This window comes from Lissotriton helveticus, chromosome 8 (genome assembly GCF_964261635.1).
Source record: "Lissotriton helveticus chromosome 8, aLisHel1.1, whole genome shotgun sequence".
NCBI classification, from domain to species: domain Eukaryota; kingdom Metazoa; phylum Chordata; class Amphibia; order Caudata; family Salamandridae; genus Lissotriton; species Lissotriton helveticus.
In genome coordinates this window covers 146,280,402-146,298,443 of record NC_136069.1, presented here as the reverse complement: position 1 = coordinate 146,298,443, position 18,042 = coordinate 146,280,402, and the positions used below count along the sequence as shown (strand labels likewise).

Sequence of the window (18,042 nt, the reverse complement as noted above, 5' to 3'; positions counted from 1 at the left end):
ACAAACTCCAGACAAGGAATACACAACCTAGCAGAGGCAGGCTTGAAAGGTCAGGCAAGCAAATACCTACTTTCTAAAAGTGGTATTTGCAAACACAGAATGTTAAAACCAACTTCACTAAAAGATGCATTTTATGATTCTGAGTTCAGGCATACTAAACTCGAATTTCAACCATGTTCTCTGAGTCAGTTAGGATTATAAAATAAAATAATTCTAACAGCCCGTTTTGGCCTATGGAGAACAGGTAGCCTTGCAATAGTGAAAACGAAAATGGCCGTAATTCACGATTAGGACATGCCACACACCCCAGAGCATGTCCTACCTTACACGTACAATGCACCTTGCTCGTGGGCCTACTATAGGGGTGACTGATATGAAGAAAGGGGAAGGTTTAGGGACTGGCAAGTAGGTGCACTTGCCCAGGCAGCATGACATTACCGGACTGCACACAGCCTCTGCAATGGCATACCTTAGACACATTTTACAAGGCTGCTTCTGTGGGTGGCACAACCAGTGCTACAAGCCCACCAGCAGCAGTTGGATTTACACACCCTGGGCACACTTAGTGCACTGTACTAGGGTCTGACAAGTAAACCAAATAGCCAAACATGGAACCACTGATTAGTACATAAATGTACAATAGGGAGCACTTGCACTGTGGCACTGGACAGCAGTGGCACAGGGACCAAAGCATCTAACACCTGCAAAAATACATGAGGCAACAGAAAAAATGGAAGGGAGACCCACGCCAATGGTGCCGGGTCTAACAATTGGGTACACCAATCAGCTTCATCCTCAAAGATGTCACCTTCTGACTTAGTCCTTTAAGTTTCAATTCACTACAGGAGTACAATTCTAAAGACCCCATGAGTGCAGACGGGCACACGGAGATTCACAGGATGTCTGTAAGGCAGAGGCCAACAACAGGGTCCAGTCCAGGACAAGTCACCACTGGAACTTGAACCTTCAGCCTTATGAACCTTGGGAGTAAATGAGTTTGTCCTGGGTACAAGAGGGAGCAAGTCCAGTTATTCAGAGCTCCTCTCATGTCAGACAGCATATCTAGTCCTCTTCTGTTCTTCCTCAGGTCTAGGAGTGTTCTGAAGTGGGTGCCTGGAGATTTATGCTTGGTACTAGCTAGTGTGTGGGAATGACTCCTGGGCACTTCTTAACCAATAAAGTATAAGTTCCTAGGATCAAACCTACCCTATTTGTGCATTTTAAAGACAGTAAAAGTAATTGGCCACATTAAACTTGTGCTTTGAGGGATGGGGTGCATTTGTGTATGGGCAGCATAGTATGGTAACCCTTGTATCCTCCCACATTTAAAACTAAAATCCAGTTAGAAGCAGCCACACAATAGCCCGTAATAAACCCAGTGACAGACATCTGGGAGGGCAAAAGCAGGATTCTTGAGTGACAAGATAGTGGATACACATGAATTGTCTTGGCACCCTATTATTTGCCGTTCATGTGTTACATGTGGCTCAGCAGACCGGTGAATCAGAATTCAACACTGTAACCAAAAAGGATGCTCTCAGTCTGCACCCAGCATATTCAGTGAAGTTCAGCAGAGTCCTCTCTGCCCATGTAGACCGGACTATTGTTTACTCCGGTGAGGCATTCCACATCTTTTTCACACCTATTCAAATGCTAATACCTGCCTAGGAGAAAAAATAAGGGGGAGATGCAAATTAGCCTCCAGGAACTTCAGACAGGGAATAGGTAACTTTCTAAAAGTTACTTTTCCTTTAATGTGTATTAAAAATCTGACTATACCATTGAATTGGATTTTTCATAACTATAAAAATAGTTGTCTAAATATTTTCTAGCTAGTCCCATTCCTGGACTACCGTATTTGGATTTTAATCTGCAATTTGGTTTTCTCTAAGGCCTAACCAGCCTTCCTACAGTGAAAATAGCGTTTGCGGGCTACTCACTGCAAGGACATGTTATTTCTAATGTCCTACTTTTAAATACCACGCACCCTACTTCATGGACTAGAAGGCCTACGTAAGGGAGGTTTAATATTTAAAAGAAACATTTTGACCAGTAAAAAGAGTTTAATTTTGAGAGTTCGAACTGCAGTGTTTACACTGCCAGAGCCAGGCTATAATATGGCACAATAAGGGCTGCTGGCCCTCTTGTTGCATTTAACCTGTAGGGCCTGGGAGCATTTTATACCATATACTCGGAATTTAAATGCAAATTAAATATACCAGGTAGAAGTATACAAATTTCATCAAGAAGGAACATAGGTAATGTGCACATAGTTCTACAGCCAGCAAAAATATAGGGTCCACCAAAGGTGAAAAATATGGGGTGACCACGTAGAAAAAGAAGATTACCTACAAATAGACTTAAAAGTGATGGCCAGCTGAAATACAAAAACATAGTCAACTTTTTGACATGGTTAACATAAGACATGTTATGTTATGTTATGTTATTATTATTTGTACCGCGCACAGCTGCCCCAGCGAAGGGGCGTCCTGGCGCTTTGACAAGGCAAACACAACACAACACTAAGGAACTCAGAGAGGGCGAAGAAGACAGCAGAAAAACTTAAGCAAATAAAAGAGTCTTGACGGCCTGTCTAAACTGGAAAAGGTCATCAATCGCCCGGATATGCGGAGGAAGAGAATTCCACCACTTAGCCGCTAGCACACGGAAAGAGCGACCACCAGCTCTAGCCAGTCTAAAACGCGGGACCACTACCAGATTCTGCCCCAAAGATCTGAGGGTACGCGGAGGGACATACAGCAAATTCTCCAAGATTTTGGGAGACATACCTTTGAGGATTTTAAACGCAAGGCAAAGAACCTTGAATTGAATCCTCTGAGGTATGGGGAGCCAATGGAGCGAGTGCAGAGATTTGGAAACCGAACACCTCCTTGGCAGCCCAATCACTACTCTGGCTGCAACATTTTGGACTCGCTGCAGCCGGGTAAGTTCTGCCTGATTAATCCCGGCTAACAACGAACTGGCATAGTCCAGCCGGGATAACACTGATGCTTGAACCACCAGTTGCCTGGTGGAAGCATCAAAAAATTTAAGAATAGGTCTGAGCCCTCTAATGATGCCATAGCAAGAAGCCGCCACCTTCTTGGTATGGCAGATGAAACCAAGGGTCGGGTCCAGCCACACTCCCAATATTTTTATCTCCGATGCTGGGAGAGGAGTCACACCTAACTCAGAGGGCCACCATTTGTCACCCCACAACGCCACCTGCTTACCGACCACCATAACCTCAGTCTTCTTGGTATTTAACTGGAGACAGTTGGAATTCATCCAGTTAGCCACTGCCCGTAAACCGTCACAAAACCTGGGAGCCTCCATGTCTGAGTCCCCACTCAGCGTGACCGCCAGCTGCGTGTCATCCGCATATGAGACCATCGTCAAGCCCCATTGCTTGACGACCGCAGCCAGCGGTCTCACGTAAAGATTGAAAAGAGTGTGACTCAGCAAAGAACCCTGTGGGACCCCCAGGGCTAACGGGTAGGGTTTAGACTAGCCGGGCAGGATCGCAACCTGAAATGACCTTTCAGTCAGGAAGGATCGAAACCAGCATAAGGCGGAGCCCGTGACACCCACTTCCTCAAGTCGCTGAAGCAAGATCCCGTTTGAGACCGCGTCGAACGCGGCACTAAGATCTAATAACAAGAGTGCCGCCGTCCGACCCGCATCAAGCATGGACCGCAGATGTTCGACCATAGAAAGTAGGGCCGTCTCCGTGCTATGGCCCGCCCGGAACCCATTCTGAGTAGGGTCAAGAATGTTAGCCCTATTAAGATGGTCTGCAAGGATGCCGTTCACATGGGCCTCAGCGACTTTCGTAGCCCAAGGAAGCAAGGAGATGGGGCGGTAGTTCTCAGGTTTAAGGGGGTCAAGGGTAGCCTTCTTCAGGATAGGTGTAACTACTGCCTGCTTCCACCTAATGGGAACAATCCCAGATGAAAGTGACAGATTGATTAATGAGAGCACCGGGGTTCGACATAGCAGCGACATATTCTTAAACTGGGCCGGTTTCAACGGGTCTGCAGGGGACCCTGACTTGATTTTAAGGCTCAGCGAGTCAAAAGCCTCCATGGACATTCAAGGGCATGAGCTCAGTTAATGATTATCTGGTATCTTGAGATTGAAGAGGCAATGGCAGACACGAGGGACTTCGAGTAGCTGCATAATTAGAGGAATCCTAATTAGAGGAAGGCCATTATATGGGACTCATGGGACCATCAGTAACAGCCTACGGTACCGCACCCTGCTTCAGAAAACAACGGTTTCCGATGATAGATATCCACAGACATCTCTAGTAAAGACCTAAGGTTCTGCACCCTAAAAAAATAAACTGGTAAGAGTTCAACCTCTTGTCAATAAGAAGAAACAGAAAGATCTTTCAGTGATCTGGCTCCATTCAAAGGACACCATTGGTGTGGTCGCCTGGCCATGTGTCACAAGAAAATAACAGGAACAGAATTCGCACATAGGAACATTTGGATCTTCCACTCTGTTATTTATGGGATTGTATGCACATGTAAGCTGATTTATATCGTCAGTCACCCAGGAGGATAGTTTAAAAAAAAAAATATTCTGCAAAAATTCCATACCAGATGCACAGCAATGGCAGAAACATTGATCAACCCTTTGCCCCAGTAATCCCCTCTACAGAAGGCTTCAGATTGGCTAGTTTGAAGCTGTTAAAATCCACAAGATGAAAGTGTAGAAACTTTTTACTTAAAACGAAACAATCCTAGTTCTTAAACTCAGTACAATAACTAACAGACATTGGAGAAACAAATATTTTCATCTCATTCAGTGTCTTAGTTAACTTATGTCTACTGTCCCTCGCAATGTCCACCAAGCATTGTGTGTGGCACACTAAGGGGCCGATTAGAATGGCGGACGGACAAAGTCCGTCCGCCATCCCGTTGTAGGAAGGGACCGTCCGCCACAGGGGCGGAGGTCCCGTGCATCGAATTAGGATGCACCCGCCACAGTGGCGGGTGCATCCCGCATTTTTAACGTTGTGGCGGGCGGTGCTGAAAACACCGTCCGCCGCAATGCTAAAAATGCATGTTGTGCGTTTCAAAGCACAACATGACAGGCACCACGCGGTGCCTGCCATGTTGTACTTTGAAACGCAGGGGGGTACCACAGGTACCCCCCATGTGTACACTTCACCCCCCTTTCAGCCCCCCTTCACCCTGGGGGCCCGCAATGGGGCCCCAAAGTAAAGACCATATGCCTCCGTGGAAAGGCATTGGTCCGTCCGCATCGTAATATGGTCGGCGGTGTCTCGCAGACACCTCCACCATATGTAAGCACTTTTTTCCGCCAGTCGCGAAAGCGACCGGCGGAAAAGCGGCGGACGGTCTTGCCATCCGCTCAAGACTCCCCCCGCCATCCTAATGTGGCGGGGGGTCATTTCTGTGAGAATGGCGGACGGATTGTCCCCGCCGGGCCGGCGGTAGCTACGGCCAGCCCGGCGGGGGCAATCCGTTCACCATCCTAATCGGCCCCTAAGTGTGGTCGGTGCCATTAAAGCAATACAAGCCACAGAAAACTGTTGACAACAGGATTTATCTCACTTTTCAAATCATTTGGTGTTGGTTTTTCAGCTCCATTCACAAATAAAAGCTGATCTATGCCACACTTAAACAGATATCGTTATCAGCACAATTAACAAGTGGATTCCCATCATACATCTCAGTGTTGCTCTACTACCAAGCCAATATTTATCCCTGATGAGGTTATATTTTTCCTTTTGAACTTGCTGCACCAGTGGACCAATAGTAGAACCAATCATTTATGAAGGCTTGAATCGACAAGCCTTCACAACACACCCCAGCATGTCACCTGCAACAATTCTTTAGTTTTTCGTCAAGGACGCTGAAATACAACGGGACATCACTTCCTGACATGTGATCCACAACAGATCATTGAGACGTTGCCTCTTTAAGAATCACCCGCTCCACAAATGCGATTGGTTCAAGATGCCACCACATGCTGCCACCAGTTCCACTGAGAACCGCACCAGCAAACACACTAGAACAGTGGTTCACAAACGTTTTCGACGCGCCGCTCCCCTGACCCATTGGCCATTGCTCCCCACCATTACCATGGCTTGAAGTTAAAAAGAAAGAAAATGAGCTCTATGACATGGTAGCTCGTTTACTTATACTACTGACAAAAAAAAAAACAAAAAAACATCATTTGCAATGCCAACAGCTCAAACTTTCACTATTGCATGACCTATGGCATTGCAAATGCTTATTTAGAGTAGCCTCTCAAACTTTTTTATCCCACTTACAGTGCTAGATAGCACCCCTATGCACGTAGGCCCCATTGCCAAAGTGTTTCTGCACGTGAAGAATATTTGCATGCACTTTCATTCCTACCCATGTCATGCGTGCCAGCACACCCCTCAGCAGGGTAACTCACGATTTTTTAAATGACATACAGCTTTATTTTTGCTGTCTCCTCCCTAAAATTGCCTCCAAATCAATGCAAGTGAAATTAAAAAAAAAATTGCAGTCTCTCTTTCTTGCTTCCAAATGTTGGCATTATGGTGTATTCCCTCCCTGTGCTCATGGAGAGAGCAAACCTGTCTGGAAATGTGTGTGTAATGAAAGAAATGTGTACTGGAAGTACATATGATTCAAGTACAAATGTCAATACTTAATAATACTTAGTGTGTTTAATAGACAGGTCAACTTTTCCTGATAACATGCACTGGTGTAAATGCATTTGGAAAAAAACAAAACTATTAATGAGTCGAACAAAATAAATCAGGCATCTTCCACTTACTTTGGGAGTGATGAAATGTGTGGATCAAGTGAAATATGGAGGTCATCTCCCTCGAAATCCCATCAATTAAGCACTACGGTTACAGCTTTTGGCATGTCACTTACAAATCATCGACATCATGCGTTTAAGTCTAATTAGTTTAACTGAAGCCAACAACCACTTCAACAATAAATGCATTAAAGTGGTTGGTCAGCAGCTCCCCAATCTAGGTTTGACGGCTCCCCAGGGAGCCACGGTGCACAGTTTGGAAACCACTGCATTATAACATATCCAAATTAATTATTGATGGTAAAATTCCACTTAGAACTCCACCTCCACCACATGTCTAACGTGCCTGAGGGAAGTAAACAAAGGAGTCTCCATAGAGAAAAAGCGCAGAGGAGACTTTTGGCACCGTACCAGGAACTTTCTAATGTGCATTACTACAACAGATCTAGTGTACCCCAGGGTACACTAGTTAAGACGCTGTGAACCCCTCTGATGTTGGCATACAAGTGTGCTCTCTCTTTTCTTGTATTACAGATTGACAACCATTTTGACACCGGCGCAGGTATGAATTCCCGCCTATTTTTTGCTCAATGGTTAATCGCCATACATAGGACTATTTAATCCTATTTCTTATTATGTATATTTTAAATATAATAATGACCCAGTAAATGAGACCCTATCGCCTTCCCAGATACTGCAAAGGGGGTCGAACTGTATCAACATTATACCATAATGTAATCAACCTTTAATTGACTTCCAACTGGAACCTTTTCAACTCGCCCGTTTAAGCCTAAAACGCACTATGAATGGTTCCCTTTTGTTCATGGAAAAGCTGCCAAGCTGAAATAATTGACTTTGTCTAATCCAACTTAAACATTAAGTGTCTTTGTCTAGTTTTAAAATTTGGGCAGAATGATTGAGCATTATTTATTTTTAATGGGCACACTACAATGATTCACGTCATGTCTGCGCCAATCCCCTTAAGGACGATATGATTATGGGCAAGTTAACACAACAATCAAAAGTGGCTGTCTATCTCTGAGACAGTGCCTTAGATGGATAGACGTTATTCAATATAGAACCGGAGAATGTTCAAGATATGCTTACCCTGTGCACCGGCCGACACGTCACTGAAAAGTGTCAGAAGAAATCCACAGAATCCAAGGAGGCGGGCTGACGGTCCTCTCATCTGAGGAGACAGAAGAGAGATGGTTTCAGATTGAACAGCATAACAAGCATTGCAATGCAATAGGTCTCGCAGCATTAAAGTTTGAGTTACTGGCATTGTAAATGACAATGCTTTGCATAATTTTTTTTTTAATTTGCAATTGGTATATAAACATTGTTTGTGAATGGTTAGCTGTTGCTTATGCTAAGCTAAATTGGCAGTAATATAGATTGCTAGTCTTGCTTGTTATAAGCATGCTGATTTAAAGCGCTCTGATATCTGAGGGTAAAGTGTGTGCTATATAAAAGTGAAAACAAATAAATAAGCAAAGTAATAGCCAGAAAATTACAAATAGTGAGTGTATGGGTACTGGGGTTGTGGGGTGTTGATCTCCTAAAAAAAATTAAAATATGGCAAAAAGGTGCATTTTAAAGCAATTTTGTGAATTTTAAGGGATATACAGAATCTTGAAAAGTGAGAGGGAGTACTGTGGAGAGCCAACCAACAAACAGGAGAAAGGAACAATCGGCTGCAGGTTGAGGAAAGACTGGATAAGATCCTCGATGGGGAATATACACAAACGCACACACACACACACACAGATAAACAAATGGGGACACACAGTCCGAATGCACTCCCGCAGACAGGCACACACCTAGGCAGACAGAAAGAAATACACAAACGCACGTAGAGGCATGTACAGTCGAACACACGGTCAAACACACACCAGACACCCGCAATACCTCACACCCAATGTGGCCGGCTAGAACTGCCTCCTCTTAATGGTCCCCTCGAAGTTCGGCGAAGTTTGGTAAGAATCAGTCAATAGGGGGGTGGGGGTAGGGCAGGATGAGGGGGGCAAGGGCACAAGCCGCGGGCAGTGTCGATCACACCGAGGAACACATGCCACAGGGGGTGTGAGGGTCCATCACACTTACGCACACATGCCAGCAAGGGGTGTTAGGCCAGTGATACGGGGGTGGGGGAAGAGGGCAGGGTCCATCAGGCTCGATCACGTACACAGGTCAGGAGGGGGTCACCAGGTCCGACACGTAGAAGGCGGAAAAGCAGAACACCCTGTTCTCCATTATCGTGGCTGTGCTAGGACTGCTCTCTGTCAAGGATCACAGATGAGTCCGGGGCTAGCCGGGAAGAGGCGGCTAGTTAAACAAGCGCTTTGACACCTTCGGGTAAAGTCTGCGCTATATAAAAACACATTAAATGAATAAAAAAAAATTAAAAAAGAGACAGCAGCCACCGCAGCAACCACGGAAGAAAAACCCAAGCGTTACAAGTATTACAAGTGGTAATTGAAGTCCCATTACAAAATTAAATCACATCTTAAAATTCGGCAACAAAAGAAAGAAAACTCGTAGACTAATTGGGAGTGTGTAGCCCGGGATTGGAGTCAATAATAGTGAGCAGTGTGAATAATGGTGGTGTGAGCAGGGGGGGTAGCACAGGATATCGAAGTTGGAGGTTTTAGTGACCAATATCGTAGCTCGCATACGGCTGGGGCACCTTGCGGATTGGTAAGGAACGTGAAGAGTTAGCTCCGTGAGGTCTTGAGGGGCTTCCGTAGAGAGAGTTCGCGAGGTAGAGTCCGCAATGTAATTAGAGGAGGTGCTAGTGCCGGCCGGGCTAAGCCTAAGTGAGTGTGATCACTATAGGAGCGAAGTAAAACGTGAGGGGCAAGGAGCATTGCTCTCTGGAATGTGCGTGCAGAACAGTTCCCAAGGTGTACCGGGGTGAAGTTAAAAGCCTGCTGTAAAAGATGGCAAAACAGGACAGCGTGAATTAAGACGGTTGAGGTCCAAGCGTTACTTTCTGGTATGCGCGTGCAGAGAAATTCCAAATGTGAGTATTTAACCTTTCTGCATTACATGTATTTGATAGTCAACCCCTGGCCTTCGAGCAATAGTGAGCTGACAGAATCTAAATAAGCATTTGCTTTATGAGTAACACACATGCCCAGATTTTGAGGCACAAAGACAGAATACATCCTAGGCATGCATTAAACGAAGGCACTTACAATACGTTTTTCACTGCTCCCACAACAGGAAACCGAAACCTTATGTGGGGCGGGACTTCCGCCTTCGGAAGCCCGCGCACGCGCCCACGGATGGCCAGAGAAGCAGTGCTGGTGACGCGGGGCTCCCATGCCCGAGGGAGAGCCCCGCGGAGTCTGCAGAAGTCCAGAATGCCGGTAAGTGGGGCTTAGTTGGAGGGGGAGGGGTGTGCACTTGTGTGTGTATGTGTGCGGCGGCGTGTGTGTGTGCGGCGGCGGCGGGGGTCTCTGTATGTGTGTGTGCGTGCGTCTGTGTAGGTGCGCTCGTGTGTGTGTGTCTCTGTTTGTGCGCATGCGTGCAGGGGGAGGTGTGGCTGTGTGGTACAGCTTTCCAGGAGAGGAGACAAGAGCTGGCCACAGCGTTCGCGTGCGCGTGGCCCGCTCAATTCCGAGCGCGCGGCCATCTCCTGTCTCCTCTCCTGGAAAGAAGACTCGCTGACTATAGGTCTATGGCGAGACCGTGCTTCGCGCGGCTAACGCCTACGAGACCTAAAAAGGACCAGGCCAGTTTAACAGAACATCTGTTGTGCACAAGGAAAGAAAGAAGGCAGCGACAAGCATATTTAAAGGGAAAAAAGGTTCTCAAAATGAGGATAGCGAGATAGAATGATAAGGTACCGATATAACAAATTCCTTTACCGAAAGAGGGTGAATGTATGCATTCCAGATGGCGGGCAGAACAGACACGTGACAGTTATGGGACGTGTGCGTGATGCACGTCAGCTTAAGGTGACCAGATTTTCCGAATGAAAAACCAGGACAGGCACAGACATACAAATAGGACTAAATGTCCTATTAGGTCTCAGGGCTACATACATACTTATATATATATACATACATACATACATATATATATACACACACACACACACAACTATCTATCTATCTATACTCACACACATCTATCTATCTATCTATCTATCTATCTATCTATCTATCTATATAAATGTGTGTGTTCTTTTAAAGAAATGTATTTTCCCATTACCTACCGTTCTGCAAAGAGCTCCAGGGTCCGGCTGCTGGTGGGCCTGTCCTTGCCCTCTGGCCTTTGCAGCCCTGATTCACACCTCATTAAACCCTGCTGTCCTGCTTAAATGAGGCGAAACAGCACAGCAGCAGAGTTTAAAAAAGGGAACTTGTCCCCGTTTCTAGGAGGGTCGGTCGAAAATGTGAGCCTGCATAACACTGATTAACGTACTCGATCAGCCCTTAAAAACCGGGACATTTCTTTAAATGACTCAGGCACCACCCGAAAACCGGGACATTTCTTCAATTTGGAGAAAAGTGTCGGGATACTTCTCCAAAAAGCAGGACGACTTGTCACCCTACGTCAGCTGCAGTTAGCTATAGTGCTTGGAAAGCAAGCCGAGTCTGCTGTTCTGTCACATTCCATCAGGGCAAATACATCACCAAACGCCTCCATGCAAGTCCCGGGCAACAAAGGCATCTATAAAATAATACACACTCCCATGTAAAACACGCAAGCAGAATGGCTGAAATATAGAGGAACAAGCATTGGCATAGCCAATAGGTCTCGCCTTTGGGACCTTTTAAGTGTTTAGCGATGCAACACTTGATGTTGTTGCACCAAGGATATTGTGCTGGATAACTAAACACTTATAAGGTCCAAAAGGCAAGACCTATTGACTCTGCCAATGCTTGTTTACATTGGCTCCCTTGACCCAGGTGGCAGAGAGCATAGGCATTTTCCTCCCTTAGGAGGCTATATGCAAGCGGTTCACAGTTGTAATACATTCTACTTGGCAGGTGGGTGGGAGAGAGCATATGTGTGCCCTGAATTAATGCACTCAATATCTGGGCCAGTGCCTGAGCTGATCAAAAAAGAAAGAACGATGCAGTGGAGCAATGACTGAGGGTTATATGTATGGATAAAGTAGCAGGGATCCTACACCTTACATCAGCTTATCAACTTCAGAAAGCCCTGAAGATCCAGCTTTTCTTGGAAATACCATACAAAAACATTCTCCAAATAAGTTCTCTGGTCCTCTAACATTTCTGCAACCCTCCACTCTGAGTCTAGCTTCACGGTACAAACCACAACAAGAAGACGACAATGAGCTGGGTTTTACAAGTTTTTGCACTTATACATTTCAATAGAATTGCAATAGGACAGATCCAGTTTGACAGAATCAGGATCTTTGGGAGATTAGGGTCGCAGACTGAGCTCAGCACTGTGAGATATCAGCCAGGTGGATGAATTTTCTGCAGTTACCTGGTTATGGCATTGGTGAAAAATATGGAAGTTTAGGGAAGGGGTAGCAAACAAAAATTCTGGAAGCACCCACAAAGTCTAACTTGAAGCATATTCACACTTCATTTACCGCTCTGAAAGCAATCAGAAAAATATCCCAGAAAAGATTGACGTGGATGGGTATTAAGGGTGGGAAAGTTCAAACACTCCAAATGAACTAAAATAAATATTACTTACATTGGTCAGGCCGTGCAGTAGCCTGACAATTCTACTATCGGAGAAAAATGAATGCATTTACCTCAGGTGGGCCATTTCAAACACATTAAGGGAATATGCTTACAAATGGAGTGTTGTTCAAATAATTAAGGGGCCAGTTCTAGCTAACCTTTTATGATAATATCTTTTTATCCGGCTTTGTATTTTTTTGGTTCTACAGAACTGACAATGTATTATGCAAACTCACATATTCAACAAAGGGTACAAAGGCAACATGAGACAGAAAATACATATAAATAGTCTGTGTGGAGCCAGCAGTCTTTCCCTGGAGGCATCAGAAAACAAACTCATTCATGTCGTTCCTTCGCCATGGGCTGAAGCAGCAAAAATTTGCACAGCCCTGGCCCTCTCACGAATAGGCCCTACAGGCAGAATTCATAAATGGTGCAACGTCGTCGTTCTGTACACAGCACCTGATAAAAGCGGATTCACCCTAAAGGAACGCCTGTCTAAGCTCACTCCCAGGGAGCAAATGTTGGTTTAATTAAAAGGACCTGCAACGTACTTGCAGGATGAATATTCTTAATTTATAGAGATCCCCTCAACCACCTCAGTGCCCAGCAGAAAACCGGAAACCTGGTGTCAAAATAAAAAAAATCAGCAAAACCCATCCTGAGGCAGTCGTCCCACATATCCTGCATAATAACTGAAAGATATGGAGCTGGTCGGTTACTAAAGTACCCCAGGACCCACTGTCGAGGCACGACTGACCGAGGAAGACTGGAAGTCTGAAAAAGTCTAAAGATGTAGAGGTGTACGAATTAACTGTCTTATTCATCAGATTTTAGATTATTGGACCAATGTCATAAAGCTATTTGCACGAGCAGGTTTAGTTTAAATATGCAAATTGATTTTTCCCGAGTGTAGAACCACTGTTGACATTCATATATAATTTGACATTCATACAAATATTTTCTGATAAAAAGAGTGGGGAATGTGGCCTAGTGGCTGGAGATACCGTCTTTGGAACCAGGGGACCTACACCTGCTGAATTTGGAACCTGGGGGTCGAAGTTCGAATGTGCTTGACTCAAAATTGTGTAATTCCGAGCATTTTACTTTATTTATTGTGCCTTAAAATGTTAATTGTGCTGTAACTCTACTTATTGTACACAATTCTTGATCGTTTCCCAACACCTCAAATAATGTACAGCGTTCCACTGGTCCATAGCTATACAAATACCAATACATACAATATTTTGTAAAGACTCAATCAACTCCTAGTGGTGGAGGCTGAGTGTTCAAGACAGGAATGCCATGAGACTTTGTATATAGCCAATTGCTAAGTATTCACAAACGTTTTCCTGACCAATGCATCCCTGGGCATTCTCAGACAGTATGTGCAGACATCCCAGCAGGCACGTAGCAACACAGGTACCAGGTCCATATAACAGACTTTTTGTGGTACGATGCCCGTTCAATGGATGGCCCAGACAGACATTAGCTGGATAGAATCATAGTATGCCCCTAGTGTTCAACGGAAGGTTATTGGCTGAAATCACGTCCCTATTTGTTTTGCAACACAAAATAGGGTTTTTGGTCTGAGCACAAAGTCCCACCCTGGACATAATTGGAAATGTGCCCCTATCAAGGACAAGATGGATTCCTTTACCTAGGAGGAAACGTGCAGGAAACACCCCGTCAAAACTGACTGATGGGGTCCTAGGGAAAGGATCCGATTCTACATTTTTGAGGGTCGAGCTAAAACATGCAGTTTTACCATGCAGTAAAACCGAACCCGCACCTTACTCTTCGTTGTAAAGTAAAGTAAAGTCCACATTTGTAAAGCGCACAATCACCCGTAAGGGTCTCTAGGCGCTGGGGGGCCGTCGGGAAGATTAAGCGAGCTATTGCCCAGAGTCACATGGTGCTGGGCTGACCTGCCGCCGGAGCCGGGGATCGAACCGTGGTCCCCAGATTCCAGCATCAGTCGCCCTGGCCGCGGCGCCACACCTCTTCCTGTCACCTGTGGAAATGTAAATGAGGACATAAACTTACCCTAGGGAAAACCTGCTAAGTGCGATAATGATTTTACTAACCCCAACCCCCCCATTTTCCGCTGACTTCAGAATGACCGAGAGAAATATATGGTAATGATGTGTTTGTTTTCTATAATTTACAACCCTCCAGTGAGAAGAATCATTTGCAAGCAATCGCGGCACTCGTGCTTTAGCTGTAAACATCTTCAGCTAAAGCACAGGTGTCTCAATTGCTGCAAAAGTAAAGAAATAGAAAATAAAAGAAAGATTCAATTTCTTTACTTTTGTAACAATTCAGACACCCGCGCGTTTAGATGTTTACAACTAAAGTACGAGTGCCACGATTGAAACTTAAGTAAATAAAGAGAGAAAAAAATGGCAGACGCACGTTTTTTATCTCTATATTTATTTTGGTTACAATTGCCGCACTCACACTTTAACTGTAAATATCTTAAGCTAAAGCGGGTGCCGCAAATGGTTCAAAAGTAAAGAAATTGAAAAAAAAAGTTCTTTATTTTGAAGCATCGTGGCACTGTGCTTTAGTTTAAGATGTTTACAGTTAGAGTGCGGCGATTAAAACCAAAATAAATACAGAGAAAAAAATGCGTAAAATTAAGTGAGGCGCACCAGAAACGACCGCCGCAAAGATGTGATAGTAGCATTGGGAGGGAGCCCCCATCATCACAAAAGACATTAAAGTATGTTCCAATAGCGCCGCGCTCACAGGGAAAGTTTAACAAACTAGCGCTACAGAATGTAGAACAAGGAGCGACGGGCGGGTGGCAAAGGGGGTGACAGAGGGCGGGTGCCAGTGAGGGGAAGATGGTGGCAAAGAGGGAGGGTGGCAGTGCAGGGGACTATGGTGGCAAAGACACAGACGTGCATCAAACATGAAGCAATGCAAAGCGAGTTGTGCGCACGTGACGAAAAAAGTGCTGTGTACATCGCGCGTGTGCTTGTGCGCGTGAGGGTGAGCCGATCGCCGCTTTGGAAGGACTTCCAAAAGCGGCTTCTAAATGTCTCGGCCGAGATCAGCGCATGCGCTGGATCAGGCCGAGACCTAAAAATGCCGTCTGGCGAGCACACAAATGATTTAGGACACATGCTCATTCTTCCAGAAGTCAGCAAGGTTCTTGCCACGACAGCCCTTTACAAATGCCACTCATGCACAATATGAACTGGCAATGAAGGGCTGGGAAATATAACACTGTTAGAACACTACCACCCATCGAACTAAGTTTTGTCTCCACTTCTGACAACCTTACTGAATAACAAGAACTGCAAATCCTATAGGTCTCCCCTATGCAAGAGCTATTGGCCTTGCCAATAGGTTTTAGCCATGTGGTACACCAGCATGGCTAAACAGTATTAGTGAGGTAAAGGAAAGTTCCATGGACTGTCGTAAAGTGGAGGACAGTGGGGTGTTACAGAGTTGTGTGGAGTGGCACAGAGTTGAGTGGCATGGACTGTCATGGTTGGATTTTGGTGTTGTAGAGTAAGTAGAGTGTCATTGAGTGGGAAGGCGTAGAGTGGAGTGCCAGTGTGTCATGGAGTGGAGTTGAGCAGAGTTGAGTGGGGTACAGGGTGTTGTATAGAGTGGAGCAGAGTGGTGTAGTGTGGAGTAGATTTTAGTAGAGTGGAGTGGTATTGTGTGGAGTAGTGGAAGAGCGCAGAATGGCCTACAGTGGGGTAGAGTGTCAGAGTAGAGTGGCACAGAGTGGCGTGGAGTAGTGTGTCACAGAACAGTGTAGAGAAGAGGCATGGAGCGAGATAGTGGGAGTTGAGTAGAGCGTTTCTAGATTGAAGTAGTGTTGTAGAGTGGCATAGAGTGGAATGTTGTAGAGTGGAGTGGCATAGATTGGAGTAGAGTGCCAGAGTAGAGTGCCAGAGTAAAGTGTCGGAGTAGAGTATCATAGAGTGTAGTATTGTAGATGGAGTAGAGTAGCCTACGGGGAAGTGGTGTAAAGAGCAGTGCAGCAGAGTAAATTGGCGCAGAGTGCAGTGGTGTAGAGTGTATTGGTTTTGAATAAAAAGGTGAAGCGTGCATTGGTGTAGAGTGGTGCAGAGTATATTGCAGACAGGTAGAGTGCAGTGGCTTAGAATAGACTTTCAGAGTAAAGTAGTTAGAGTGGGGTGGTTCAGGATAGAGTGGAGTGGTGTGAGGTAGAGTGGTGCACAATAGATTAGAGTGGTGCGGAGTGATGGAGTGTAGTGGGGTAGAGTGCATTGGCGTAGAGTGCATTGGTTTAGAGTGCATTGGTGCAGAGCGGAGTGACAGAGTACTAGGTAGTAAAAGTATTTTATTTGAATATTTAAAATACCATCAAAGTATAAATAAAAACAATGCAAATGCGTTTATGCCAAGAGTATAAGAACAGTCGCAGTACATACCAACTCTTAATTTTGGAGATTATAGTAGTCATGACAGTCATGACACTCGTGATGGGTACACATTCGTCATAGAATATTAAAACAATAATGTTATTTAAAAGAAAGTGCCAGTGCGACATAGATCTAAGTGCAAAAGCACAAAGAACAAGACGCATTCTGATCCCTAAAGGATTCTACATGAGTAAAAACGGTACACAAAGGTACAGAATGTTAGTCTTGCTTAATAATGATCATGAAACTATTTGTGGTAAAATCTTGATCCGTTTATACCAAATATTGGTTAAAAAATGGCTGACTGAAAACAAAATTAGAGGTGAAGTGTCACTTTTCAAAATCCTCTGGGCTACTAAATATCTGGTTGCCCCCTAGTTCAGACAAATTGGTCGTACCACTTCCGGCGAGGATCCAGATGCTCTGGGAAAAAGAACATGATATGCGCCTCTGTCTCAGGAGCCAGGCCACAAGCTGGGCACAGGCTCAGAACCAGGTCTTTTTTTTTACATTTACTTGTAAAAGATCTCAACAGTAGGGTGCCCAGCCAGAAGAGCACATACACGCTCTTGGCTAATGGGAGAGTAATGGTGTCCAGGAAGGGCTAAAAGCTTGGGGAAATCTTGAGTTCCAAAAACGTGTTTTTTAGATGACCCTTTCCCCCATTTTTAACATATTGCTCATGGACATACTCAAGTCATCCCACAATCTTTGCAAGCCCAACCTTTGGAACCAGCTAAGTACAAATTTTAGCCAGGGAACTCGCATGGCGTCAGCAGTATTCACTAAATCCCCAAGGGAATCTCTATACTCACTTAGCTTGGGTGTAGACCAGAGGCAGACCCAGTACAAGAAGGGCTTTAGTTAAACCAAATCAGCAATTCTTTTTAGGCCTGGGTCAAAAAAAAAGAGTGCAGCAATGAGGGTACAGGAACCATCTTACGTGCAAAGTTGTTTGATGCAGTAGCCAGCTGAAGAGTGTCAGAACAACCCTAGACCTCAGCACCAAAAAGCGCGGAGTTTTGCGGTTTTGCGTGGTACACTTCCAATGTCGGTGATATGTAGGCAGAGTTTCCTTTTTTATACATCCTTAAGATAGTATTAGATCGGTGTTCAATTAGTAGCAAACTCCTAGTGAGTTGATGTTGGAAAGTGAATTATTGGTG

At 45.0% G+C, this 18,042-nt stretch overlaps 1 protein-coding gene across 4 annotated transcripts in view; it reads right to left on the bottom strand.

Annotated features, from left to right (window-relative positions):
* Positions 1 to 18,042, bottom strand: part of LOC144772440 (OX-2 membrane glycoprotein-like) — a 180,080-nt gene that overhangs the window by 105,191 nt on the left and 56,847 nt on the right. For all 4 annotated transcript variants that reach the window (XR_013599745.1, XR_013599744.1, XM_078656764.1 and 1 more), the window contains exon 2: positions 7,900 to 7,981. Coding sequence is in view for 2 of the 4 variants with exons in the window: in XM_078656764.1 (XP_078512890.1) it covers positions 7,900 to 7,981 (82 nt within the window). In the remaining 2 variants the exon portion in view is untranslated. The remainder of the gene's footprint in view (positions 1 to 7,899; positions 7,982 to 18,042) is intronic.